General features: G+C 52.4%; 10 protein-coding genes across 10 annotated transcripts; 4 read left to right on the forward strand and 6 right to left on the reverse strand.

The window, feature by feature from the left end:
* Positions 1 to 684: 684 nt before the first annotated feature.
* Positions 685 to 3,218, forward strand: K489DRAFT_387708 (uncharacterized protein; the record flags this gene model as incomplete). The annotated part of the gene is made up of 4 exons (XM_033606350.1): positions 685 to 1,153; positions 1,210 to 1,905; positions 1,976 to 2,048; positions 2,099 to 3,218. 4 exons carry the CDS (start codon positions 685 to 687, stop codon positions 3,216 to 3,218), a joined length of 2,358 nt encoding a protein of 785 aa, XP_033461161.1.
* A 228-nt stretch (positions 3,219 to 3,446) lies between these two features.
* K489DRAFT_353833 (uncharacterized protein) lies at positions 3,447 to 4,301 on the reverse strand (the record flags this gene model as incomplete). The annotated part of the gene is made up of 2 exons (XM_033602487.1): positions 3,711 to 4,301; positions 3,447 to 3,625 (listed from the first exon to the last, which is right to left on the reverse strand). Exons 1-2 carry the CDS (start codon positions 3,940 to 3,942, stop codon positions 3,447 to 3,449), a joined length of 411 nt encoding a protein of 136 aa, XP_033461162.1. The 5' UTR covers positions 3,943 to 4,301.
* K489DRAFT_378531 (CobW/HypB/UreG, nucleotide-binding domain-containing protein) lies at positions 4,302 to 6,131 on the forward strand. Its single transcript, XM_033604430.1, has one exon. It carries the CDS (start codon positions 4,610 to 4,612, stop codon positions 5,726 to 5,728), a length of 1,119 nt encoding a protein of 372 aa, XP_033461163.1. The 5' UTR covers positions 4,302 to 4,609; the 3' UTR covers positions 5,729 to 6,131.
* Positions 5,882 to 6,871, reverse strand: K489DRAFT_174346 (N-terminal nucleophile aminohydrolase). The gene is made up of 3 exons (XM_033599396.1): positions 6,754 to 6,871; positions 6,546 to 6,703; positions 5,882 to 6,486 (listed from the first exon to the last, which is right to left on the reverse strand). Coding segments are annotated over exons 1-3 (612 nt in total). The 5' UTR covers positions 6,756 to 6,871; the 3' UTR covers positions 5,882 to 6,034.
* A 140-nt stretch (positions 6,872 to 7,011) lies between these two features.
* K489DRAFT_353844 (WD40 repeat-like protein) lies at positions 7,012 to 10,168 on the forward strand (the record flags this gene model as incomplete). Its single annotated transcript, XM_033602488.1, has 2 exons — positions 7,012 to 7,375; positions 7,433 to 10,168. The coding sequence occupies exons 1-2, from the start codon at positions 7,199 to 7,201 to the stop codon at positions 10,166 to 10,168; spliced, it is 2,913 nt and encodes a 970-aa protein (XP_033461165.1). The 5' UTR covers positions 7,012 to 7,198.
* Positions 10,169 to 10,464: 296 nt separating this feature from the next.
* On the forward strand, positions 10,465 to 12,061 carry K489DRAFT_378538 (uncharacterized protein). The gene is made up of 2 exons (XM_033604431.1): positions 10,465 to 10,978; positions 11,041 to 12,061. Exons 1-2 carry the CDS (start codon positions 10,540 to 10,542, stop codon positions 11,601 to 11,603), a joined length of 1,002 nt encoding a protein of 333 aa, XP_033461166.1. The 5' UTR covers positions 10,465 to 10,539; the 3' UTR covers positions 11,604 to 12,061.
* K489DRAFT_378539 (adenine nucleotide alpha hydrolases-like protein) lies at positions 11,699 to 14,365 on the reverse strand. Its single transcript, XM_033604432.1, has 2 exons — positions 11,892 to 14,365; positions 11,699 to 11,754 (listed from the first exon to the last, which is right to left on the reverse strand). The coding sequence occupies exon 1, from the start codon at positions 14,137 to 14,139 to the stop codon at positions 12,169 to 12,171; it is 1,971 nt and encodes a 656-aa protein (XP_033461167.1). The 5' UTR covers positions 14,140 to 14,365; the 3' UTR covers positions 11,699 to 11,754; positions 11,892 to 12,168.
* A 554-nt stretch (positions 14,366 to 14,919) lies between these two features.
* Positions 14,920 to 18,090, reverse strand: K489DRAFT_378541 (isomerising glucosamine-fructose-6-phosphate aminotransferase). The gene is made up of 4 exons (XM_033604433.1): positions 17,697 to 18,090; positions 17,547 to 17,617; positions 15,770 to 17,407; positions 14,920 to 15,708 (listed from the first exon to the last, which is right to left on the reverse strand). Exons 1-4 carry the CDS (start codon positions 17,699 to 17,701, stop codon positions 15,326 to 15,328), a joined length of 2,097 nt encoding a protein of 698 aa, XP_033461168.1. The 5' UTR covers positions 17,702 to 18,090; the 3' UTR covers positions 14,920 to 15,325.
* A 117-nt stretch (positions 18,091 to 18,207) lies between these two features.
* Positions 18,208 to 18,711, reverse strand: K489DRAFT_369057 (uncharacterized protein; the record flags this gene model as incomplete). Its single annotated transcript, XM_033603005.1, has 1 exon — positions 18,208 to 18,711. The coding sequence occupies one exon, from the start codon at positions 18,709 to 18,711 to the stop codon at positions 18,208 to 18,210; it is 504 nt and encodes a 167-aa protein (XP_033461169.1).
* A 326-nt stretch (positions 18,712 to 19,037) lies between these two features.
* K489DRAFT_378543 (amino acid permease) lies at positions 19,038 to 21,697 on the reverse strand. Its single transcript, XM_033604434.1, has 2 exons — positions 20,781 to 21,697; positions 19,038 to 20,720 (listed from the first exon to the last, which is right to left on the reverse strand). The coding sequence occupies exons 1-2, from the start codon at positions 21,260 to 21,262 to the stop codon at positions 19,439 to 19,441; spliced, it is 1,764 nt and encodes a 587-aa protein (XP_033461170.1). The 5' UTR covers positions 21,263 to 21,697; the 3' UTR covers positions 19,038 to 19,438.
* Positions 21,698 to 22,696: the final 999 nt, after the last annotated feature.

Consider the following 22,696-nt stretch of genomic DNA (forward strand, 5'->3'; position numbering starts at 1 on the left):
TCAATACAGCCTGATGAGTGTTCAGCGTAATGGTGGACAAGAATATCATCACGGTTCTGATCGGAGTTGGGCATTTCAACCTACATGTGCTATCCAACTCTGGCGATAACGTTGAGAATTCAATATTGATGATGCATTCCAAGGTTGTCGTTCCTCATACTTGGAATAGAACACGAAAGAGATCGCCGCAGAGAGTTTGCGGCCAGAAAGGGTACTGCACACACATGGAAGCGCCGTGCGCCACGTATTTTACGCGATACCGACGTGCTCTGGTATCTCCATCATTGAACAGTTAGTTCCTAGCCTCCCGGTATATTGCAGGACGCGCGAGAGCCTGTCCTGCTCCATTTCCTCTTTACTTCTCGTCCCGTATTCCTTTCATGCTCTCATTGACTGCATCTATCCCGGGATGATACTCACAATATTCTCCCATATCCATATCAGATCTATCACGGCCGCGGTATGACATCCGCACCTCGCGTGCATTCCCGGCGCCTTCCTGACCGACCATTCTGTGCCCACCTGTCTTGAGACACATACGCCCGAGAAGCGCATCGAGCGGGAACAATGAGCGCGCTTTCGCACATTCTGGCATCCGAGCCAGAGCCGTCGTCAGCATCATCACCAAAATTACAGCATCAATCGGCGACATCTCAGTCTGACGCTGCGACGTCATCAGCCATCATGCCAGAACGAGTCGATAACGACAACGTCGACGAGCACGAGGACGATGACAACGACGACCAAAATGACAATGCAGCAACGCCAAAGCCTGCCGCTGATGCTGCCACGTCCACGACGGCCGCTTCCACTTCAAAACGCACTGGCGCACCGGCGCCGCAGCTTGGTACGCTCTATCAGAATACAAAGATGAAACATCTAAAGAAAGAGGACGGTATCCCTTTATGGAGGAAAGATATGCAATATGACTTCCTTCGCCACGTCCTACGCGACCAAACGAAGTGCTTCACAAAGTATAGCGAGCAGACCTCAAACCACACCTTCGCGGAAGTCTATATCGATGCTATGGCAAAGAGCAGCAAATGTAGCAAAATCCTGAAGGACAAATTGTTGACAGACCCCGAGAGCGCTATCACGATGGCTATGGTATGCCTGTTAGTCAACATCGGTCGGATGAACACCACGCTCAACTGTAAGCCATAGGGTAGAGCGTCGTAGCCATTGCTTTGTAGCTGATAATTTTTGCAGTTTTCCCAGAGATGCGCGCTCAGCTACGTACCTACCATCCTATCCCAGCACTCCAAGCACACCAAGATTCCTCGACCTACAAACAGTTGCAGGATGCGCCGCGTCTCAAATCCATTCTTAAGGGCGCAACAGAGGATACGCGTCAGCCGAGCACAATTGAGGACATCAGGAACGCCGCGAAACCACGGACAAACGCCGTGAACCTCATCTTTGTCATGCACCAATACTTTCCCAAGGTCACTGAGCTCCACTTCCCAGAGGACCAGGAGTTCTTCGATCTTGTTATGGGAACAAACATGGGCAGTGAGACGAGAGCAAAAGCTTTCTTGTGGCTCATGTGGTGGTACCTTGAGAGCGACTTCAGCTACGAGGACAGTCAACGCAATCCTTTTGGACCCGGTGAAGTCAGCGAACAAGACAGGGACACCGACCCGCTACCGGCTAAAGTTCCGAAAATTGCGATTCTGACCGAGGAAGAAGAGGAAGCAGAGAACGTCGACCCGCCTTCTGAATTGAAATTTGGCGAGGATAAGCGGAGAGAGCGAATCGCGATCCTCGCGAGCGAGCCGAGTCCAGCTATGATAGCCCTGAAGCGCGCACGCAAAGAAAAGGGGCACAGTTCGACTCCAGGTCTATCGCATGGTGATGATGGTGGCAGCGAGACAGGATGGGCCGAGTATTCCAGTAAATTGAATCGTGAGTGACGGCAACTAAGTCGAAAGGCATGTTCGATACGTAGTGCTGACATTCTCGACAGCTCTCACAGGCCGATTATCGGGAAGAAATTTGGAGACCGGAAGTGAAATGACGCGGTCACCTTCGCCAGGACGCAGCTATCAGTCAGTGGAAAGATCTTCATGCAATGACCTTCTACTAATCTAGGTCGTAGTGATGACGCCGGCTTGGATCAATCTCTCCATCTCACGACTCCTAGTGCACACTCCGGCAAGAAAGGACCCGGAAGAGGAAATTGGCGACGCAAAAAGGGCGACCTTAATGCTACTAGCAGAGCGTTCACGGACTCTTCACACCAGAAGCCCCTATTGCCCAGCACGAGTCACTTGAGCTTTATGCACGACGGCTCATTTGAAGGATGGGGCGACACACCACTGAGTGAGAGACATGGCGGCTCACAGTTCGGTATCGGCAGCGGCAAGAACGACCACGTTCCGACACCTTCATTTCAATCGACAAAACGGAATCGAGGCATGACGCAGCATCAGTCGGCTGTAGTCAATCACCGCAAGCAGCAAATTGATTACTCGCTCGACCGCCGTATTCGAAAGGCGCACGAGCGCGCAAGGGACAAAAGGGAGCAAGAAAGTGCCGTCATACGAGCATGGAAGCGAATCCGGTCCATGCCTCCCGACTACGACTCCGAGGAAGAGGCCATAAGAATCCGAAGGGCTCGAGAGCGTTCAGAGAAAGACACGGACGAATGGCGAACCACGAATCATCTCACGAAGGATGGCGAAGATTTCTTTGACAACGTAGATTTGTGGCGCCGACCACGAATGCTCTTCGCCGGGTTCGTGCGTATCAACGGAGAGGTCAGCGACGTAGGGGAAGAGTCTAAGAGCCTCGCAAACTCGCTGCGTCGGGCGTCGCGACGACTAGAGCGATGGCAGGACACTCCTCTACCCGGCGACGTGGTCCTTCGTCGCATGCAAATCGAGGCCCAAGGCGGATTCGAAAAACCTCGCCCACGAATTAGTTTGTCTCCCGTTGAAAATGTAGCCGAAATCGAAGAGCCTGAAAGCACGCTTGGCAATGGCCCGGTGCGAGGTAGCGCTGTGCGCGGTGGACGACGACGAGCAGGAACCTCGCGAGCTAAGGGCCGACGCGAGACCAATCAAAATGTTCAGCAAGAGATCAAAGCAGATCCCGAGCCCGCACCAGACGAAGATGACGGTGCAGCGGAGCTCGATGAGGAAGATCGAGAGATACTTGGAGAAGTCGACGCTGACGAGAGCGAGGATGACAATGAAGACGAAAATATGGACGATTGAACAGGGCTGACACAGGACATTTGCTGAATACATTTTAATCAGCTGTTCACCGCGAACAAGTGTATGCGCAGGCGCGATGTACTTTAGGGAGGAAGAACTGGGACAATGGAGTCGGTGTTGTATTTTGATTTACGGAATCTGCGCAGCGGACCAAGCGATCACACCGAGAAGAGGCAAAGGGTGACCGCGTAATCCATCCTTTCAGTGCTGAATTGGACCACGCCGGTCTCAGTCAGCGTTTCGGTCGAATGTTGTGGGCTTGTCCTTGATGGGAATGTCGCTGCCCGCAACAGAGCGGTATTTTCCACGAATGAAGTCGGAGATTTGCTCATCTTTGGCCTGCTCAACGGCTGTCTCATTGTCTTGTGCGCCCTGGCCGAGGAACTTCTCCTGCACGAAGTCGACACCTGACGCACGGCGAAGATAACATCCGGGTTAGCCAAGCACGAAAAGCGAACGGCTTTCACTTCATCAGGCAGATTCGAGACGTACCCTTGTCGAGATAATCTTCGTTCTTTTCGCTCTCGCGGCCACCCCCAGCAGCATTGTTGAACTTGTCGGCCAGCCCGCCGAAGAAACTACCCTCTGACTTTGGCTCTGTGGTGGATGGATTCTGCCCCGCTGACTGCCCGTGGTTACTTGTGTCTACTTCATTGTTTGCGGGGTTGTTGCCGTTGTTTTGTAAATTGCCACCGTTGTTGGCAAGGTTCTTGATAAAGTCCATGTTTGCTGATTATCACGTTGAGAAGCTGTGGAGCGCAGTGAGTTGTTCCAGGTCACAGTTGTCTATGTTCAAAGAGCGAACAAGAAACGGTCGTTGAGAATGAGACGAGAGATGAGCTTTCTATAGATGCTCCCATTTGCATGCCTAGACGGCAGCCGGATGAGCAAGTCGCGTGCCTCCAACGCCTCCTTCCCTGGCTGTTCCTTTGATGTCACTTGGCATGACGTTTCCGTGGAACGAACAAGGAAGCGGCTGCAAATGTCACTCTTGTGGGGGTCTGGAAGCGGCGTCACACTCTTCACCTGCAGATCTCCGAGGTCATCGTCCCAGACGAGTGCAAATTGCACGCATAGCTGCAAAACCTCATATTGCATGTGTTGCAGCATTAAACATGTGCGGAGGCCTTGCGAGGCGGGCGAGACATCATGCCGTCAATGCCCTTACACGTCCGCGGACCGTGTGTGAGATAAAGTGTGGGGCTGTCGCGTCGCTGCAGCTGTGAACCACACTGGCTACTCTTTCGAATTGATCCCTGCCCAGGTGGTCATGATATGGTCGAGCTCTAGGAAGACATAAATGATACCTTTACACATAATTAAACATTTTCTTCAGAATACCTCATACAGCAAGCTCATATTAAGACAGACTCGTCTGCAGAATTGCCACAATGAGTGAAGCAGCAGCAGCTACATGCGGCCGGATCCCGATCACGATCATCACGGGATTCGCAGGCTCTGGCAAAACCACATTAATTCTAAAATTGATTCCACAGCTTCGAGCAGAGAATCCTGGTTACAAACTAGCCTTGATCAAGAACGAAATTGGCGACCTCAATGTCGATTCTCAGTTAGCCGAAGCGGCTGAAATGACTGGAAGCAAGGAACTTTTGGGCGATTGCATATGTTGTACCAACGTTGGCCAAATCGGAGACGCGTTAGAGACATTAGACAAAGAGAACAACCCAGACCGAATTATTATCGAAACATCAGGCAGTGCTGAACCATTGAAACTTGTTCTCGAAGTGAATCGACTGTCCAAGGAAACTGGTCGCTATGATCTGGATGGTGTCATCAGTGTGATTGATGCCGAAAATTGGGGAGGTTATGCAAATACATCCTATACTGCCAAGCTCCAAGCGAAACAGACCGATTTGATCGTGATCAATAAGTGGGAGAGCTTGGGAGAGCGTGAATTCGACATCTTCCTGGATCGGCTCGGCGACCTGGACGTCGATACTCCGCAGACGAAGAGCGATCAGGGCTGGATCAGCAAGGATCTCCTTTTTGGTTTCGACCAGAAACTTGCAAGGGCATGGATAGAGGAGGGCTCACAACACGTTAACAACCACGACCATGGGCATGCTGAGGGCGATCACAAACATACTTCAGAGATTGAGTGTCTATCTGTGACATTGACCTCGACCACAACCGGCCCGAATTCCAGTGTTGACACCCAGAAGTTGGACCGTTTGCTCCGATCAGCGCCGAAAGACGAAGTGTATCGAATCAAAGCCGTTCTCTACAGCAATACGCCACCGAAAAATGGGGACGGCAGTGTCGTGGACGGCCCTGTAGCTGGACGGGGGCGTTACATTTTGAACTGGTCATTCGGGCGTTGGACGTGGGCTCACGATGCGATAAACGATGCGCACGCACCGACTCTCAGGATGTCGATCTTCACAGCGCCCTATGAATCGAATAAGTGGACGAAAAAGATCGAGAGTGGTGACTTCGTCGCTCTCGAAGGAAATTCTCAAGGTGCTCTTGGGGTCAAGAAGGTCCAATAAGAGTTGAGGCGTCGCAAGGCTCGTGGCGTCCGAGGTTGTCTTGGTATTTCGCATACGGCGGATCGGGAATAAAGTCAGTAGTTGTCCCGGAGCGCGGACACTGGCACGCAATGCAATCGGATGCCGCCCCTTTCAACCAGGAGGCCCAGTCGGCTACTGCGGCAGAGCAACAACGAGGATAGAATGACCGAGAGCTCATGACACATTCCTCGTTTGCTATTGACTCGTCTCGCTGCTGGGATTCAGCTGCAAATGCATGTAATGACACCTAGACGCCCAGCGCCGATCCAGAGAAAATCAATCCCTTCACGGCGCATACACAGGTGCACCGTCCTCATATGGCTCGTCTCTGATACCGTCTTTCGTAATAACCTTCACAAAAACTCCTTTGAAGTCAATCGGCAACCGTCTCTTAAGCTCATCTGTGCACATTCTCAGAATCTTCATGCCCTGCTCAAAGTCGATGTCGGGATGATGGTGCTTGTCAAGAGTGCTGAGACAGTAGTATTGCGCGTAACCATGTGCAGCATACGGTAAGGATGCACATGATGCGAGGTAGTCGATCCAGTACAGCTGCGGTTTGTTGGTAATGGAGTCGAAGCCGCCCAGGAGAAGGTTGACGTTGTATGGTGAACGTGATCGTAACGATTTTGCGAGCTCCGATCGTACGAATGATGCCGTCTCCGAGGGCGTCAGATCGATCGAGTTTCGCATGCTGTATAGCTGAATATTGGCCTGGATGTACTCTGCGAATTGAACTATAGTGATCATGAGCACGTGAGGATAACAATTCGAGCCCAGGCAATATCACTCATACCTGTGTCGCCAGCCTCTCCGACGAATGCCATGAGCGTCTGCTTGTTAAGCTTCCGGGTCTTATCATCGCTGGCCTTCAGGATGGTGGCACCTCGCATAGCCGCTTTTGAGGCGGCGATGATGGTGAAGTCCTTGCCCGTGATGCCTAGGAGTACCTCCCTGCAGTAATGTCAGCATGTTGTGAGGATATAGACTGAACCAAGACACACATAATGTTCTTTGCCGTAGGCTATGGCTGTACAGTCGAAGTCGATTGGTGAAACAATTGATCGTGTGGGAGTCTCGTTAATAAGGTGTTGTAGTTGCTCTCCTCTGTGTCCTACTGCTAGTCGCGGCATGCAGCTGTTCTTGACGCAGGCAACTGAACGTTGACGTGTAGCTGTCACAGGGAAGGTCTGCCGACCCCGGCGTTAGAAAACTTGCGACCGAACAAAAAATGGCAAAGCTTCAAATTTTGAACGCCTGCGCGCATCGCAAAACTTCAAGATTTGTCTCTGAGATTGACTGAAACAAGCACTTTCGGCAACGTTATCGTCGCGAGAGTCAGATTAAACATACCGAAACTGCAGGAACGACCTCTTTGACGACAACTCGGTGCGCCCGCACAATGAGCAGCCATTAATACATAGGCGAACTACTGGGCCAACGTCAATCATGGCATACAAAGCATCCTCCCGCACAACTTTCGAGCCTTCTAAAGTGATTCAACCAATATATACTGGCGGTAGTGTATCACTCAGCCACGATGGAAGAGCCCTTGCTACAGTCCTCGGCGAGGAGGCCCTGCTCACCGACCTGAACAACGGTCAACATTTGGCACGGATCGAAGGCGTAAGTCGTCATCCCATGATAGTCGCGAGCGCAGACTGACAATTGACAAGTGATTAGGATGGCGAGGCAATTACTTCTTTGCAGATCACCCCCGATGCGTCGCATCTTATTGTATGTTCACGGTCGCTATCTATGCGCATATATGCTCTCAGAGGTGCCTCATCGGACAGTGAAGTCACAACCAAGTTAGTTCGAACAATCAAACCGCACGCAACCCCCGTCGTTGTCACTGCGGTCGATGCCGCAAGCTCTCTGCTTGCCACAGGCGGAGCAGACGGCATAGTCAAAGTATGGGATATCCGAGGGGGGTACGTGACACACACCTTCCACGGCCATAGCGGCGTAGTGTCTGCACTTCATTTCTTCCAAGTGGAAGAACAACGTCAAGCGCCCTCAAAATCTCAAAAAAGGGCCAATCAGCCACTCCATCAAGGCGGCGAGATTGAAAACATCGCAACAACGACTACATATCGCCTGGCATCTGGTGGTGAAGATGGAAAGATCAAGGTCTGGGATTTGCATAAGAGAAAGAGTGCTGCGACGCTAGACGCTCACGTTTCAGTGGTTCGGAGTCTCAAGTTCTCGACCGCACGGCAGTTGCTATTGTCTGGAAGCAGGGATAAAACTGCCATGTTGTGGGACGCGAATACCTGGAAGCTTGTTTCGACTACTGCTGTACTCGAGACTATCGAAACAGTCGGATTTCTGGCCGATGACGATGCTTTTTTCACTGCTGGGGAGACTGCTCGACTAAGGATATGGGAGATCGCGTCAGGCAAAGAAATCACAGAAGAACAAGAAGCAGGCTCCGAGCTCGATGGTATCCTGGATGTGATACATTTTCCAAACCTTTCGTTCCTGTTGACCGTGCATGCGGACCAGACGCTTAAGCTCCATGCTCTTGAGTCGGTCTCGAAGCTGTCGGGTCGGAAGGTAGATCCGCTGCCCATTATTCGCAGGATCAGTGGAAACCATGACGAGATCATTGACTTAGCATATATCGGGCGGAAACGGAATCTTCTTGCTATGGCTACAAATTCGGAAGACATCCGAATCATCTCGTTATCTACAACCACCGAAGTCGAATCTGCATTACAATCTTCTCCTTACTTTGGAGCAGACGTGGCAGTACTCAAGGGCCATGATGAGATCATTATTACGATCGACACTGACTGGTCCGGGCACTGGCTGGCAACAGGTGCAAAAGATAACACCGCCAAGTTGTGGAGGCTTGATCCTGAAGCAAACTCATTCGAATGCTATGCAACCTTTACGGGCCACGCTGAGAGCATCGGCGCGGTGGCCCTTCCAAATGCTGTGCCGTCCGTTGGCTCAAAGGAACACGAAAATCCTTTGGCATTTCCGCCGAAGTTCTTGATTACCGGCAGCCAGGACAAGACTATCAAGCGATGGGACATAGGCGCGACCACTGGGAAAGCGCCGCGCGCCGTGTACACTAGGAAAGCGCACGACAAAGACATCAATGCCATCGAAACCTCATTCGCCCTCCAATCGCCCATGTTTGCCTCGGCTTCGCAAGATCGAACCGTGCGAATTTGGGATGTAGAAAGTGGCGAAGCTATGGGAGTGCTGAGGGGCCACAAGCGCGGTGTCTGGTCTGTTGCATTTTCACCACCCGGTCTACCTGGTCTGACAACCACCGGAGAGGGCGGTGGCGCAAGTACTGCACGTGGCATGGTCGTTACAGGAAGTGGTGACAAAACTGTGCGCATATGGAATTTGACCGATTACAGCTGTCTGCGGACATTCGAAGGCCATGTCAACAGCGTTCTCAAAGTGATATGGCTGCCTTCGTCTCGCGCAGGTAAGGACAGCCGCGGTGTGCAGGTTGCCAGCGCGGCGGGAGATGGACTCGTGAAGGTGTGGGATGCTCAAAACAGCGAGTGTGCAGCCACTCTCGACAACCACATTGATAGAGTATGGGCTTTGGCCGTACGGCCTCAGATTCCCGCCCTGGAGAAAGGGCGACAGAAAAACAATGGTTCGTCTGCAACAGCGACGAACGAGGATGACGATGAGAACATCGCCCATGATGGCACGCCTGATTCAGCCAGTTCGCTGGAGCTGGTGTCGGGATCTGCGGATAGCACCTTGACATTCTGGATCGACACGACCGCCGAGACAGCATTGCAAGCAACTACACAAGCGACAGCCCGGATAGAACAAGATCAAGAACTACAGAATCATATCCGCGCCAACAATTTCCGCGAGGCCATTGAGCTCGCGCTGCAGCTAAATCACCCAAAGCGGCTACTTGAATTATTCTCCACTGTGGTCAACGGGCCGCACACAGCTGGAAGCTTCACGGGCAGGATAGAGGTTGATGAAGTACTTGCCTCCTTGAGCAACAGCCAGATCTGGGCTCTGCTTAGACGGGTCAGGGATTGGAATGCCAATGGTCGCACGTTTCACATAGCACAGCGTGTGCTGTACGCCATGAACTGCACATATCCGAAAGAGCGGCTCTTGAGCCTACAGCGGAGAAAGGCATCATCCGTTCTGCCAAACGACGACGAGGAGCTTGTGAGTGCTATGTCGGAACTGAGCACCAAGCAACGGACGCAAAGTAAGGAGAGCGTCAAGGACGTCCTCGACGCTCTAAAGGCATACACTGATCGTCACCACTCGCGGCACGAGAAGACGGCTGATGAGCGATACGTTCTGATGTGGGCATTGCAGGAGATGGATGAAGTGAATGGTGGCCTGGATGGCTCCCTCGAAGTGACCAATGGCGTTGCACACGACGATGTTCTCATGCTTGATAATGTATAAGGTAGCTGCGAAGGAATGCAAAGCCTCATGTAATTCTGTGTCAATCGAAAGCATGCGCTTGTTCTAAGCGCACCGTTGGTTTTGGAGCAAGAAATGTCTGACACGTCTGACAAATGTCGATTTGTTGTTAATTGTAGCCTGATCATTGACTGGGCACGCATCGTGGCTTAGAACAACACCAGCATGAAAAAAGCTGGAGCCTACAAGTGGGACCTCGGCTACAGAACAACGCTCAGACGTCATGGTCGTGGCACCGCAAGGATAAAATTGACAATTCATCATTTAAACGAGCGACGAATGCTTCGCATTGGATCGTGAGAGCTACATTTCAACCACGAAGATTTTGACGATATACTCATCCGACAACAACCATGGATGTAGCGATCTCCAGCACGACAGGAGCTGCCCTGTTTTGGCTGTACATCGCTGCAGCACTGATATTGACCACAGCTGCGATCTATACCATTGCAAGCATCAAGATTGATCGGAAAACCGCTACCGACGTTGCAAACACCAACTATGATACCGCAGTATTCACAGCATGGGCTATTATCAGCTTTGCGACGATCTCATATAATATGCTGCAAGTGCTGGCGCAATCCTACGAAGCTTGGCCTTTGAGCCAATTTTACCCTTCATTGAGTCTCGACGACCCCTTTGGTGCGATCCAAAATCTGTGGGCGTGGTCGACGACATCGACGCCGTTCGTCAAATTTGGCCAGGCGATTGCGGGCGATGATTTCGGCTGGCTCTGGGCGCAATCGGCGTTGCTGAAAACTTTTTCTGTTTCGCTTTACATTGCATACGAGGGTAGGTCGCATCTTGCACATTGCTTCTGCATATGCAGAGTCTGACAGGAGATTCACCCACAGGTCCTCGCATAGCAGTTCCGAATACCTGGGTCTTCCTTGGTCTTGCACAGATCTTGCCGGTGTCATTTGCCTTGAACCTGTTTTATCTGGCTCAGATCCGGCTGCCCCAGAAGCCTCATTATCCCGTGGCCACGATCCCTCAGCCTGTTATTTTCGGCACGGCTACTGTCTTCTGTGCTTGCCTCATTGCCGCCCCTAAATTCGCAGCTTCGGAATACCTCCTTCCCATAATCTTGCTTGCGCGACTCGCGCTCCTAGTCCCCGCTTTTGCAACCAAGACGGAATGGCTCGCGGTAGATCATCCTGATCCAGAGCAATCCGGCTTCGGCTTGTACACGGCACAGATCGTCATGGAGACTGCCATCCTAGTGGTGACAGCTATCCAAGGGAATACCATCGTGCAGCGCGAATTCGATTGGGTCGACCTCTTCCGCGCCCTCTTTTTGAACCCGGCCGTGACGACGCTCGGCCTCGATCTTATTTTCAGCATGCTCAGCTATGGCACATGGATAGCCATACAGCGACACAGCTTTCCAGAGGACGAAGAGCCCAAGGAAGAATAATGGCCTTCCGTGGACGATCGGAGGTCTTTCTCCTGGTCGTTTATCTCGCGCTTGGCTCGAATACCGATATTTCATCGCCGCATGCTGCCTCACAACACGGGCTGACAGCAGTTATGACTGATTGCAATTCTGGACCTGCGACCATGGAATGCTGAAAGTTCCAATGCGTCAGCTCAATCCGGGGCGTGCAAATGCCATGAGCCGAAGTCATGAACAATGGCTTTCTTACGCCCGCTGATGCTTGAGCACTCTTAGATCTACACGAACTACTTGGAGGGCTATACATACCATAGTGTGCAATATATTGCAACCAATAGAAGTATTTGGATACATCGCCGCTTACACTTCGGCTTTGTTGATTCTGATCAATGCCATGAGCATGTAAAAGCAATCGATGTGTGATGAGCAGAATCGCAGTTTCGCCATGGCTGGCGCCTGTATAGTATGAAATGATCGGTCAAATCTGCGATTGGTTTCGAGCTGCTTTTCCCTGATTCCTTGAGCGCCAATGCACAGATATTGTGATGGAGCAACCGACTCCATTCGTCCTGTTGTCACGAAACTACTACATATCGGCATAGAATCTTTCGGAAAATCGTTCGAGTGTGCGAAGGACATCTTTCAAGTGGAATGATTCAGGCAATGCCATGTCCGTTCGTGCATGTTTACCCGTGCCCACCCATTCGATCGCGGCACCTCGTGGTAAAGAGTCGACCACGATCACTGTCAAAGGGCCACACGATTCATGGCCCTCGACTGCGTGAACGATGGTCTGTTGTCGTCCTGGCCCACGGCGATTTTGTAGATGCCAGACGTCGAAATCTTCGCGCTCATCGACATCGGGGGAATCATTACCAGCGGCCGTCGACTCAATGTATGCCTTCCAAACACATCTCGCCAGTTGGACCCGATGCTGAATATCGTCATCATTTGTTGAGGCTACAAATGCGACTGGATTTGTCCAGAAGAGAACCTTCATGCATTTACCGATGCGCGCAAGATGCTGCAATGCTAATACGGCCTCGTGCAGAAAAGAGATTGCCGGTGACGTGTGCGCAGGGCAATATATATCCATTGATGCAGGTTCCAATGCAATTTGTCCTGATACGAATACTGTAGCGTCCGTGGCCGGTGTTTGAGGGTTAGTGGGGAAGCGAATCGCTTGGGAATATGGTCCAATGTTGGCAGGCGCCCAATACGATCTTGATTGGACATGCAGACCTTCGCGCGAACCCGGTGCCACGGTCATGCTCATCATGAGCAGACTGTCTGCTGGCAAAACCTCGGCGCATGCGATGGTCAATCTCGCTGCTGGGTTAGGCTCCGTGAAGTATGTTCGATAAGCGTCGTTGACGGCGGCGAAATCGTGCATGTCCCGAAGTATGATTGTAGTGTATGCGATGTCACTGGTTTGCAACCCCATATTCGATACCCGTGCTACAGCCTCAGCCATGATCGATTGGGTTTGTTCGCTCGCCGAGGACCCTTTCCCGGTCAACGCAGATAGCAGAATCACATCACCTTCCTGTTCAACAGAGTCCGTTACGCTGTCCAGAGTCTGAAAAGGCTTTCCGGGCCGCAATGATTCTTTGATCTCGGACGAACTCTCTTGGGTTGTCTGATTTTCCACGAGTCGATCAATAATCTGCTGGAAGGGATCGTCTAGTATTGCAGGTTTAGGAACCTCTACAATTGGGCTGCAATCAGTAAGGGGCGTTACGCTTGAGTCGAGAACGCGGACTGCCGCAGATCCAGCTTCTCCGGGCACGGTCTGCATAGACTCCGGATTGATGACAATGCGACCTTTCCACAGTGGTGCTGGGCCTGCGACACAAAGCGTCTCATATTCACCGCCTTCTCCAAGTACAGCGCCGTCGTCTGGTGCCCCAAACCTCCGAGCGGCGTTGGTAAGACGAGTAATTGTACGATGATCCGCTACATTTTGCCAGAGAAAGCTCTCATCAAGGCCACCGGAGGCTACCTTGATGATGCGTGCATCCTGACCTACAGTCGACATGTCCTCCAAAAGCGAGCTTTGCGAATGGCCAGCTAGAGACGGCCATTGCCAGAGATATGAGAGCGGTACAAGTCCGAGGCGGATAGCAACGGACTCCACTCGGGTACGTTGATAATCGGACATTATAGCACCGCTACTGACGGCATTGATCTCCGGATGGGCTTGCAGGACTTTGCGGAGCAATGGCATGAGCGATTCAGTCTCGTCTGACTCGGTGGAAGTTGCCGATGATCCCAGTGTCGCCGGTCCATATGATTTGGCTTGGTTGACGGCTGAACCAAGGATCTCTTGTCTATAGAGTGGTAGTTGCAAGGCATCTTGATATTGAGGTATGACAGCATGGCCGATGGTCTGGTACATGTAGCTTTCAGAATCTTCAACGGCAGCATCACGGCCGCCCTGTGATGGATACAGATTTGCCAGCGCGACTATTCGATGTCCGTTGCGCTGGCAATGAAGCATGGAAAAGAATGAATCTTTGCCGCCGGAGATGAGTGCGACGACGTTTAGCCCACCCATATTGCAAAGATGCCTCGATGAATCTCGCTTGTAAAGATAACCTTCACGGCCAGGACTCTGGGACAATACGGCTTATGGTTCAACTAAAGCTCGTTCATGGCCAACGGGTAGGTCAGTTCAACAAGGTTTCGGACGCTGTCGCCTACAGCGTGGAATAATCGTTACTACTTGTGGACAATGAGGACAGTTGATATTGGAGGGATGAAGTTGCCATTCAATACACAAGAATATGTCATTTGAGTGATCCGAGAAGCTGTCCCAGTGTCGTGCTTGAAAGGCTATAGCTATGCCGACACTGGATTGGTCAAGGCATACAGGGCAAGAATTACATTGTTGATAAAATTCGTTCATGAAAATTCTCACGTCATTACGCAGGCTCTTCTTCCCAGGAAAATTTGAACAGCCTCCGCTTTTCGAGACCTCAAATGCAAGACCCTTTGCATTTTTAAACAAGATGTGATGAGACGAAATAGATCCCATCGTGTTCCTACGAGAGGATATCAAAATGGGGAAGAAACCGAGTATGTTCGGCCGCCGGCACGCCGTCAGGGCCATTCTTGCACAAAGGCAACGGCAATCGAGTCGGAAATGGCCGGTCAGAGGGACCGAGTTTTGCAATATATTTTGCTCTGTGGCGCGATCGACACTACGTCTTTCCACGGTGATGATGAGGTCGACGAGCAACATTATGGGAAACTGATCGATATCGCGCCGCCGCACGAAGGAAAAAAGAAGAAAGCGTTCCATGGCAGCCGGAGATGAGAACTTATAGGAAAGTCGGGTAACCAGGGCGGATGCGCTAGTCTTTCTTCGGACGCGCGGCTCATTTGGACTGCCCAGTGGACCAGGTAATGCCTGCCCGTGAGAAATGGATTGGATTGTATTGCAGCCGCAAGGGAAATGATCATTAAAATCGAATCGAACGAACGGTGAACTAGCTTGGAGACAAATTTGAGAACTAATCACGTCTGCAGTGAAACCGTGAAAGCACCGCCGATGCCACTGTCGCAATTCCCAATATATCCGGGCAATTCTTAGGTATTCGTGCAAGCGTATAGCAACAAGTGTTGGATCTGACATACAATAGAAAGACCTCCCAATGTGACGCACCATCTGGTTACAAATCCATCTATTCCGAGACTCCGAGGCCCATGACTGGAAGACCACACATGCCATGTCGGGTACCTCACTCGACTGTCACGGACTTCGCCAGGTTGCGTGGGAAATCCACGTTGACGCCTTCAGCGACGGCCAACCAGTAGGACATGAGCTGCAACGGGATGACGTTGAGCAGGCCTTGTAGGACATCGACGGTGTGAGGAACCTCGATCTTGTCAGTCTTCTCACCGGGGAACTCCTCGTCTCCGGTGTTGCAGATGACGATCGGTCGACCCTTTCGCGCAATGACTTGCTGGTAGGCGTTCAGAGATTTGGCGAAAATGTCGTCTCGTGTCAAGATCATGACAATAGGCAGGTTCTCGTCGACGAGGGCGAGGACACCATGTTTCAGTTCGCCAGACATGACGGCTTCACAGTGCAGGTATGAAATTTCCTTGATCTTGAGTGCGCCTAAGATTCGTGATCTGGTTAGCAGTGCCTCAAACGACGTGGGGTTGTCAAGATATCTTACCTTCGAGAGCAGTCGCGTGCTGAGCGCCACGGCCGAGCAGGAGCATGGACTTCTGATCCTTGAATTTCATGCACAGCTCCTTGATGCTCTGGTCCATCTTCAAGATCTCCTTGAACTGATCAGAGACCTTTCCGAGACCTTCCATGATATCCAAGCGGCGTTGCTGCTTGCTTGCGCGGTCTTCTGACAGCGAAAGCGCGAACATTACCATGCAGACGAACTGGGCTGTATAAGCCTTGGTGGAGGCGACACCGATCTCGGGGCCTGCGTTGATGTGCACACCACAGTGGGTCATCAGAGAGATGCTAGAGCCGACGACGTTAACGATTCCGACGGTCAGAGCACCGCGCTCGAGACAGTAGCGCAGGGCCATGAGCGAGTCGGCTGTCTCGCCAGACTGCGAAACAAACACGCAAGTATCATCACGGAAGACAGGCGCTTGACGGTCGAGGAAGTCAGAGGCCAACTCCACCGAGATGGGGATATCGGTCAGTTCTTCGAAGCATCCTCGAACAGCCATGCAAGAATGGTAGGAAGTACCACAGGCGATGAAGATCAGACGTCTACATCTCCGGATTGTGCCAATGTATTGTCGCAGACCTCCCAGGGTCACCAGCTTCTTTTCCACATCGAGACGACCACGCATCGCGTTGATGACAGACTCGGGCTGCTCGAAGATCTCCTTTTGCATGAAATGGTCGTAGCGACCCTTCATAATCTCTTGCAACTCGATTTCGATTGTCTGGATGGCGCGGACTTGGCTGGTTCCATCGCTCTTGGTCAGACGGTGGATGTTAAGCTGACCTTCGTGGATGTGAGCAATGTCGTCATCCTCGAGGTACAAGACCTTCTTGGTGTGCTCGATGATGGCGGATGGGTCGGAGGAGAGGAAGAACTCGGTCGGCTGCGGGACTCCATCGTCGGAGAGGAAGGCGCGCGATTGCGAACGGTGAAGTAGTGATTTGTCAGGAGGTGCGAGCAGGTTGGCGCCAAGAAGTCCTTGGTTCCTCTTAATAGCCACGTTTTGGCTCGCCTGTTCGGCCGGGAGCACTTCGCCGCCATCACCGAATTCAACATCGACAAAGTCGACCTTCATCTTCCGAGCTGTTCGCACACCCACGACCAGAGGCGAACCCTTACGAGCCGCAACAACTTCGCCTGGGTAGCGGACACTCTTTATCAACAGACCGAAAGCGCCCTGCAGCTCTTTGATGACCGCCTTAACGAGGGTCGTGAAGTCGATAGTCGGGTGGGCATCGTATATGTATTTGGCGAGCTTAGCAATGGCCTCCGTGTCGGTGTCCGTCTCGAACTGGAAGCCCTTGGTCTCCAAAAGTGCCTTCAGCTCTTTGTAGTTGGTGATGATGCCGTTGTGCACGACGGCAAACTCCCACTTCGGATCCGATCGATGCGGGTGGCAGTTTTTGCGGCTGGGCTGACCGTGGGTGGCCCAACGAGTGTGTGCGATACCGGCATGGTTGTCGAAAACTTTGGTGAGATCTGGGTTCTCGGCGGCGATGAGCTCCTTCAATTTGGCGACCTTGCCAACCTCCTTGTATGCGAAGACCTCATTCTTCTTGTCACCATCGATGGCGATACCGGACGAGTCATAGCCTCGATATTCTAGACGAGCCAGACCTGTGGTGGAAAGGACAATGTTAGACGTATGACGGGAAGATGGGAACAGCGACGAGCACGGTCTCAGTGACACTCGCACGATGCAGAGCCTGAACTATACGCGGGTCGCCGTCCGCACTTTCGCGTGAATCGAACTTACCATTTACCAGTGTGTCGAGGATGTATTTGCGGTCCTTCTCCACCAGGTAGTTGATGTAACCAAAGATGCCACTGTTCGAGGCTGGTGTTAGTTCTGCTTCTCCGCGAATTGATTCCGTTGCATCAGTTCAGGACGGCCAGCGATACTCACCACATGATTGCGCGAGGATTGACGAAAAGAATATGTTCGATATGCTCGGGAAGGTGAGGATTATCACCTCAACAATGTAGGCGGTGACCAACAGTTGGCCAGTTCACAATCGTGCTTTGTTGAGGCGAGTGAAGCGCGGGGTACGTTGACGGATGCGCCCTGAGTTGATCCAAGTGTTTATCAACGTGGAAATATGATCGATTCGGACAGATCCACAGGGAATTTTGGATCAGAAGAGTGAAGTGATTATAGAAATTTGAGAAGTAAGAAGACGAGGAAGGAAGAGTGTATGGAACGATGTGAGGTTTGGAAAGGGATTGTGACGTGTACAGTCGATGGCTCTTCTCGATGATTTATTATTCTTCCGTTGTCACTCGGTTTGATGCTGAGCCGCTCCTGGAACGCGGCGAGAGCTCCCTCCCCCAGGGTCTTCGTGGAGCTTTCTATTGTTACCATACATGCACCGTGCTTCACCGCACTAACGAAATACCGTATGAACCTAAGGTTTATTTTAATAAGCTCGGGCGTGCTCCGCCCCATTCGAACGAACGGGCTTGAATGCAGCTATCTCCGTGAAAGGGCACGCTGTAACAACAAGTTTCACTGGATAATTGAAGTCGGGCATCGGAGCTGCACTCACGAGGCTCAGCACTCCTGGCGTCCAGATGCCCATTCCAACGTCCAATGTGACCATCCGCATGGTATCCTTCTGTTCTGCATACAGGCACACCTGAGTGTCATGCCAGCTGCTTCCACTGCTTCTGGACATTGGCTTCAACTCTGAAACGCCGGCAGCTCTGAGCGAATGTGGAACTGAGGCGCGAAGAAGGTCTAACAATACTTTTCCACGGCAGGTCGAGTGCCTCATGGCGATAAATCTCAGCGCTGACGCAGGACATTCGACCATCATGACCTGTGTGGCACGAAAGGCCTTCATAGACAGGTCCCGTTGAATCGTTGGAACATGATCCGCGAACGCCCAGAGGTAACCTTGGCCAGTGGCATAACGAGCCATTCAGAGGACGACCTTCGGGGATCATTCAGGTCGCAACCACACGCTGGTAACGCACGGGGGTCCAAATACGAGCCAGCTCTGCGACTTGAACACGTCTTGGCCGTTAAATTACAATGGTCGATCTTCTGGTGAGGGAAGATTCGTTGTACGAGAAGCCGGAATGCGCCAGGCCGTACTTTCGTTGATTGCGGGCTAAAAATACACCTTGAGCCACGACCACCGCCGCCGCCGACGCCGTGGACTGAGCTTAACGTCATTTTCATAAGACAAGGGCACGCATGGCAAAGGGCTACTACTATACTTAGGCACAATACGTGTACACCTCTAATTGCTTCATGCTTCGTACATGTGAAAAGTTTCGACACTCCTGAACACTGTTCACTTCTCATGAACTGACCATGCCGCCGTTCTCGATCCCGTGCAAAGCCACGTGGAAAAGCGAGGGCATTCACTCGATTGTAGGAAAGTCCGAGCGATGGGTTTTAACGTAGCAATCCATCTGACATGACAGCTCGTCCGCATGGCATTGGGCACGTGGCAGTGCACCACGGAAGCCTGTTGAGTCTAGCATTTTGCAGGGGCGATATCGGTTTTTGATTATTCATGGATGTAAACAAAACACGTTCAAGCGGAAATTTGAAGAGCTGGAGAATTTTCATTGTCATGATCGTAATCATCATCGCCGATAAAAAGCACGTCTCAGGTGTTCTACTACTACAACACCGCACTAGCAGAAAAACTTATAGAAGCGCTTCCACGCTGGCCACGTCGCTTGCTCGGCCTTCTCTTCAGCGATCAGTTCCGCGAGGTTAAGATCACGGACACCAGTGTGGAGGTCGGCATTGTGACTGCGCACGAACGACGTCCTGAACCAAAGTTTCCAGCCCAGGTAGAAGACGATGACGATGGGTGCAGCAAGGTATGCCTGGAAGAAACTTTCGGCTTGACCCTCGGGACCCAATTCACCGTACCCAACGGGCCATGCGCCTGTCCAGAATTGAGCCATCAACACCAAAATGTTGAAGATGAAGCCCAGATATGAGCCGAGCAAGCCAGCCTGGCTGCGGAAAGCCAGCTCGCTGAGGCTGTGACCCTGCTTGGCCCAAGCACGACGGAAGCGAATGTGTGCGAAACAAATGCTCGTCCAGGTAAGAATGACCGACAGACCGGAAAGGGCAAGCATCCAGTTGAACGCATCCTTTCGCTTGTCAGATCCGGCGAAGAAGGCGAGAAGGCCGAGGGCGGATGCAACTGCGATTGACACGATGGGGCGACCCTTGCGATCGACGTAGCCCAAGATTTTGGGCGCCTGGCCTTGGTCGGCAAGCGCAGCGAGCGTACGTGAACTTCCGTAAATGGACGAGTTGCCCACAGACAACACGGCAATTAGAATGACCACGTTGAAAATGGACGGGAGGACGGAGATTCCGGCATTCTCGATGGAGATAACGAAGGGCGAGGCCGTCGCGTCCCAGCTGCCACCGCCGTTGATGAGACGCGGGTTGTCGGCATTGACCAAGAGGCCAACGAGGGTGAGCGAGACAATGTAGAATAGCGTGATACGCCAAAATACTTGCTTCACAGCCGTGGGAAGAGATTTGCGTGGGTTCGCCGTCTCGGCAGCAGCAAGACCAACAAGCTCTGTTCCGGAGAAAGAGAATGCAGCGGTGACAAACACTGAACACAGACCCTTGAAACCATTCTTGAAGGCGCCGCCGTTGGCCCACTCTCGGCCTCCAATGTATCCGCCTTGAGGGCCGCCACCGGCCGCGAGAATGATGCCCAAGATGATGTAGCCGACGACAGCAATGACTTTGATGATCGAGAAAACGAACTCGGCCTCACCATATCCTTTGACGCCGAACAAGTTGATAGCGATAATCAGAGCCAAGAAGATGGCCACCCAGGCGTCTGGATTGATCGGGCTCTTGCCTTGTTCCCAGTACTGAATGGTCAAGCAGGCGGCGACGATTTCAAGCGGCAGGACAACGAGCCACTGCAAAGCGTAACTACGAGGCATATGTCAGTACGCGTATATTGCAACCGTGGATACTACAGGAAATGCTTACTTCCATCCCATGGCGAAACCCCAAGCCGGGTCGATGAAACGAGTCGAGTAAGCGGAGAAGGATCCAGCGACCGGGAACAAGACGGCCATCTCGCCGAGAGCGTGAACCGTGCAGAACAACATGATACCGATGAGTCCGAAGGCGATAAGGAGCGACGCTGGGCCACCCGTGGCGAGTGCGGAGCCGGAGCCGACGAAGAGACCAGTTCCGATCGAACCACCAATGGCAATCATCTGCAGATGTCTGCCCTTCAATGATCTCTGCAGCGGAGATGAGGCGGTGCCGGCAGCAGCGCTCTCCGGGTCGTAAGCTCGACCGCTGACGCTGTCCGAGCGCTTCGGGGTCATATGCGCATTGGGATCCCGCTTGAAGCTGTCGATGAAGCGTCCAGCGAAACCTCGCGACGAGCTGGTGTTAGAGTCGTCATACTGAGGCAGCTCGGTCGGGCTGGAAGCCGACCATTCGGGGCCTGATTTCTCCATGCTCGGTTGAGGCTCTACTGCTATGTCGCAGTGTGCTGTCCTTGCGATCTAAGGTAAGCAGAACAGGTGAGGACTCGGCGGGCGAACATAGGCGCCTCTGAGGCGCGCGATGCCAATATATATACCATAGCTAGACACCCACCCGCACACGGATGCACATGAATGCGGACGAGGGCTGCGATACCTACTGAACCTTGTCACGCGCACATGAAAATGGTGGAGTGCGAGCTTGCTCGCTCGCTCAATGGACCGCCTTCTGGAAGCGGCATAATGGAAGACTTCAGGGCTGTCAGACTTCGGATGAATGCCGCCTTGTAGCGTGGGTGCCGCTAGTGCATGGCGAAGGCGCATGGCGAATGGGGAAGGACTGGCCGCCAGCGGGGCTGGAAGGATGCCGGGAGATAACAAGATGCTTTGTGACTCGTCACGTTTTTGATAGCGTCCAGGTGTGGCTCGGACGGGTCATATCTCTATCTCTACGACCGTAAGATCAGCAACACCACCACCATGACCACCACCACCGCCGCCGCCGCCGCTGCTGCTGCTGCTGCCGGAGACAGAGGTGGGAGAAGAGATTGGACATGAGATGTCCCATGGCCTGTGCGAGGCAAATATTGGCGATGGAGGTGGGTAGTGTGTCGCCGCCGACAGCTTGCGTGTACAATAGCTGATTAGTGCTCGCCGGGAAGCAGATATGCACAGTGCACTGTGCACACATGGTCTACAATCTAGCCGAAAATCTCCCCAACGCGTGCGAGACACGATAGACTTTTCGCGAGCTACTACGAGGCAATCGTACTGTCGGGTCGTTGGCCACCAGATATGCCTCTAGCCGAGAGCGCAATCGAGCGACTCTGTTGGACCTTCCAGATCCGCCGTACTGGGCTTTGCTCCGATTGTCTCAAGATAACGCGAGCCCACTAGAAACCTACCTTTCGGCGGAGCCGCCTAACGCTTCGGTGGTTTTCGGCGAATGTTTTACCTGCCATTCTTTCCCGACAGCCTTGGCGAGATGCCGACAGGTTTGATTCCCTCTGTAGAATTTCACCCGCGTCGATCGCCTGGAAGGCAAGCATGTGCCAAACGAAAGCGAGATGTCGCAGACATGTGCCCCGCGAGCATTCCGATAGTCTCTGCTGGAGATGTCGCTATGCGGCACAACAAAGTTTATTCACGCAAAAACAATAGTGCAGATGGTCGATATCCTGCCGTGATGGCTGGGATGAATGTCATGCACAGGAATGTGGGAGCTGTACAGTAGCACAACGCAGGTGGGAACATGACCCGAGTTGAAGGACAGGACAGGACAGGCAGACAGAGACACTGCGGACAGGGTCTGACGTGCCCGCCTGAACGAGAATCCTGGTAATCCATGGATTCCAGGATTACAATGACTGCATTGTTGCAGCTGCAGGATTTTAACTAGGAGTCGGG

Source organism: Dissoconium aciculare (genome assembly GCF_010015565.1).
Source record: "Dissoconium aciculare CBS 342.82 unplaced genomic scaffold K489scaffold_4, whole genome shotgun sequence".
NCBI lineage: Eukaryota > Fungi > Ascomycota > Dothideomycetes > Mycosphaerellales > Dissoconiaceae > Dissoconium > Dissoconium aciculare.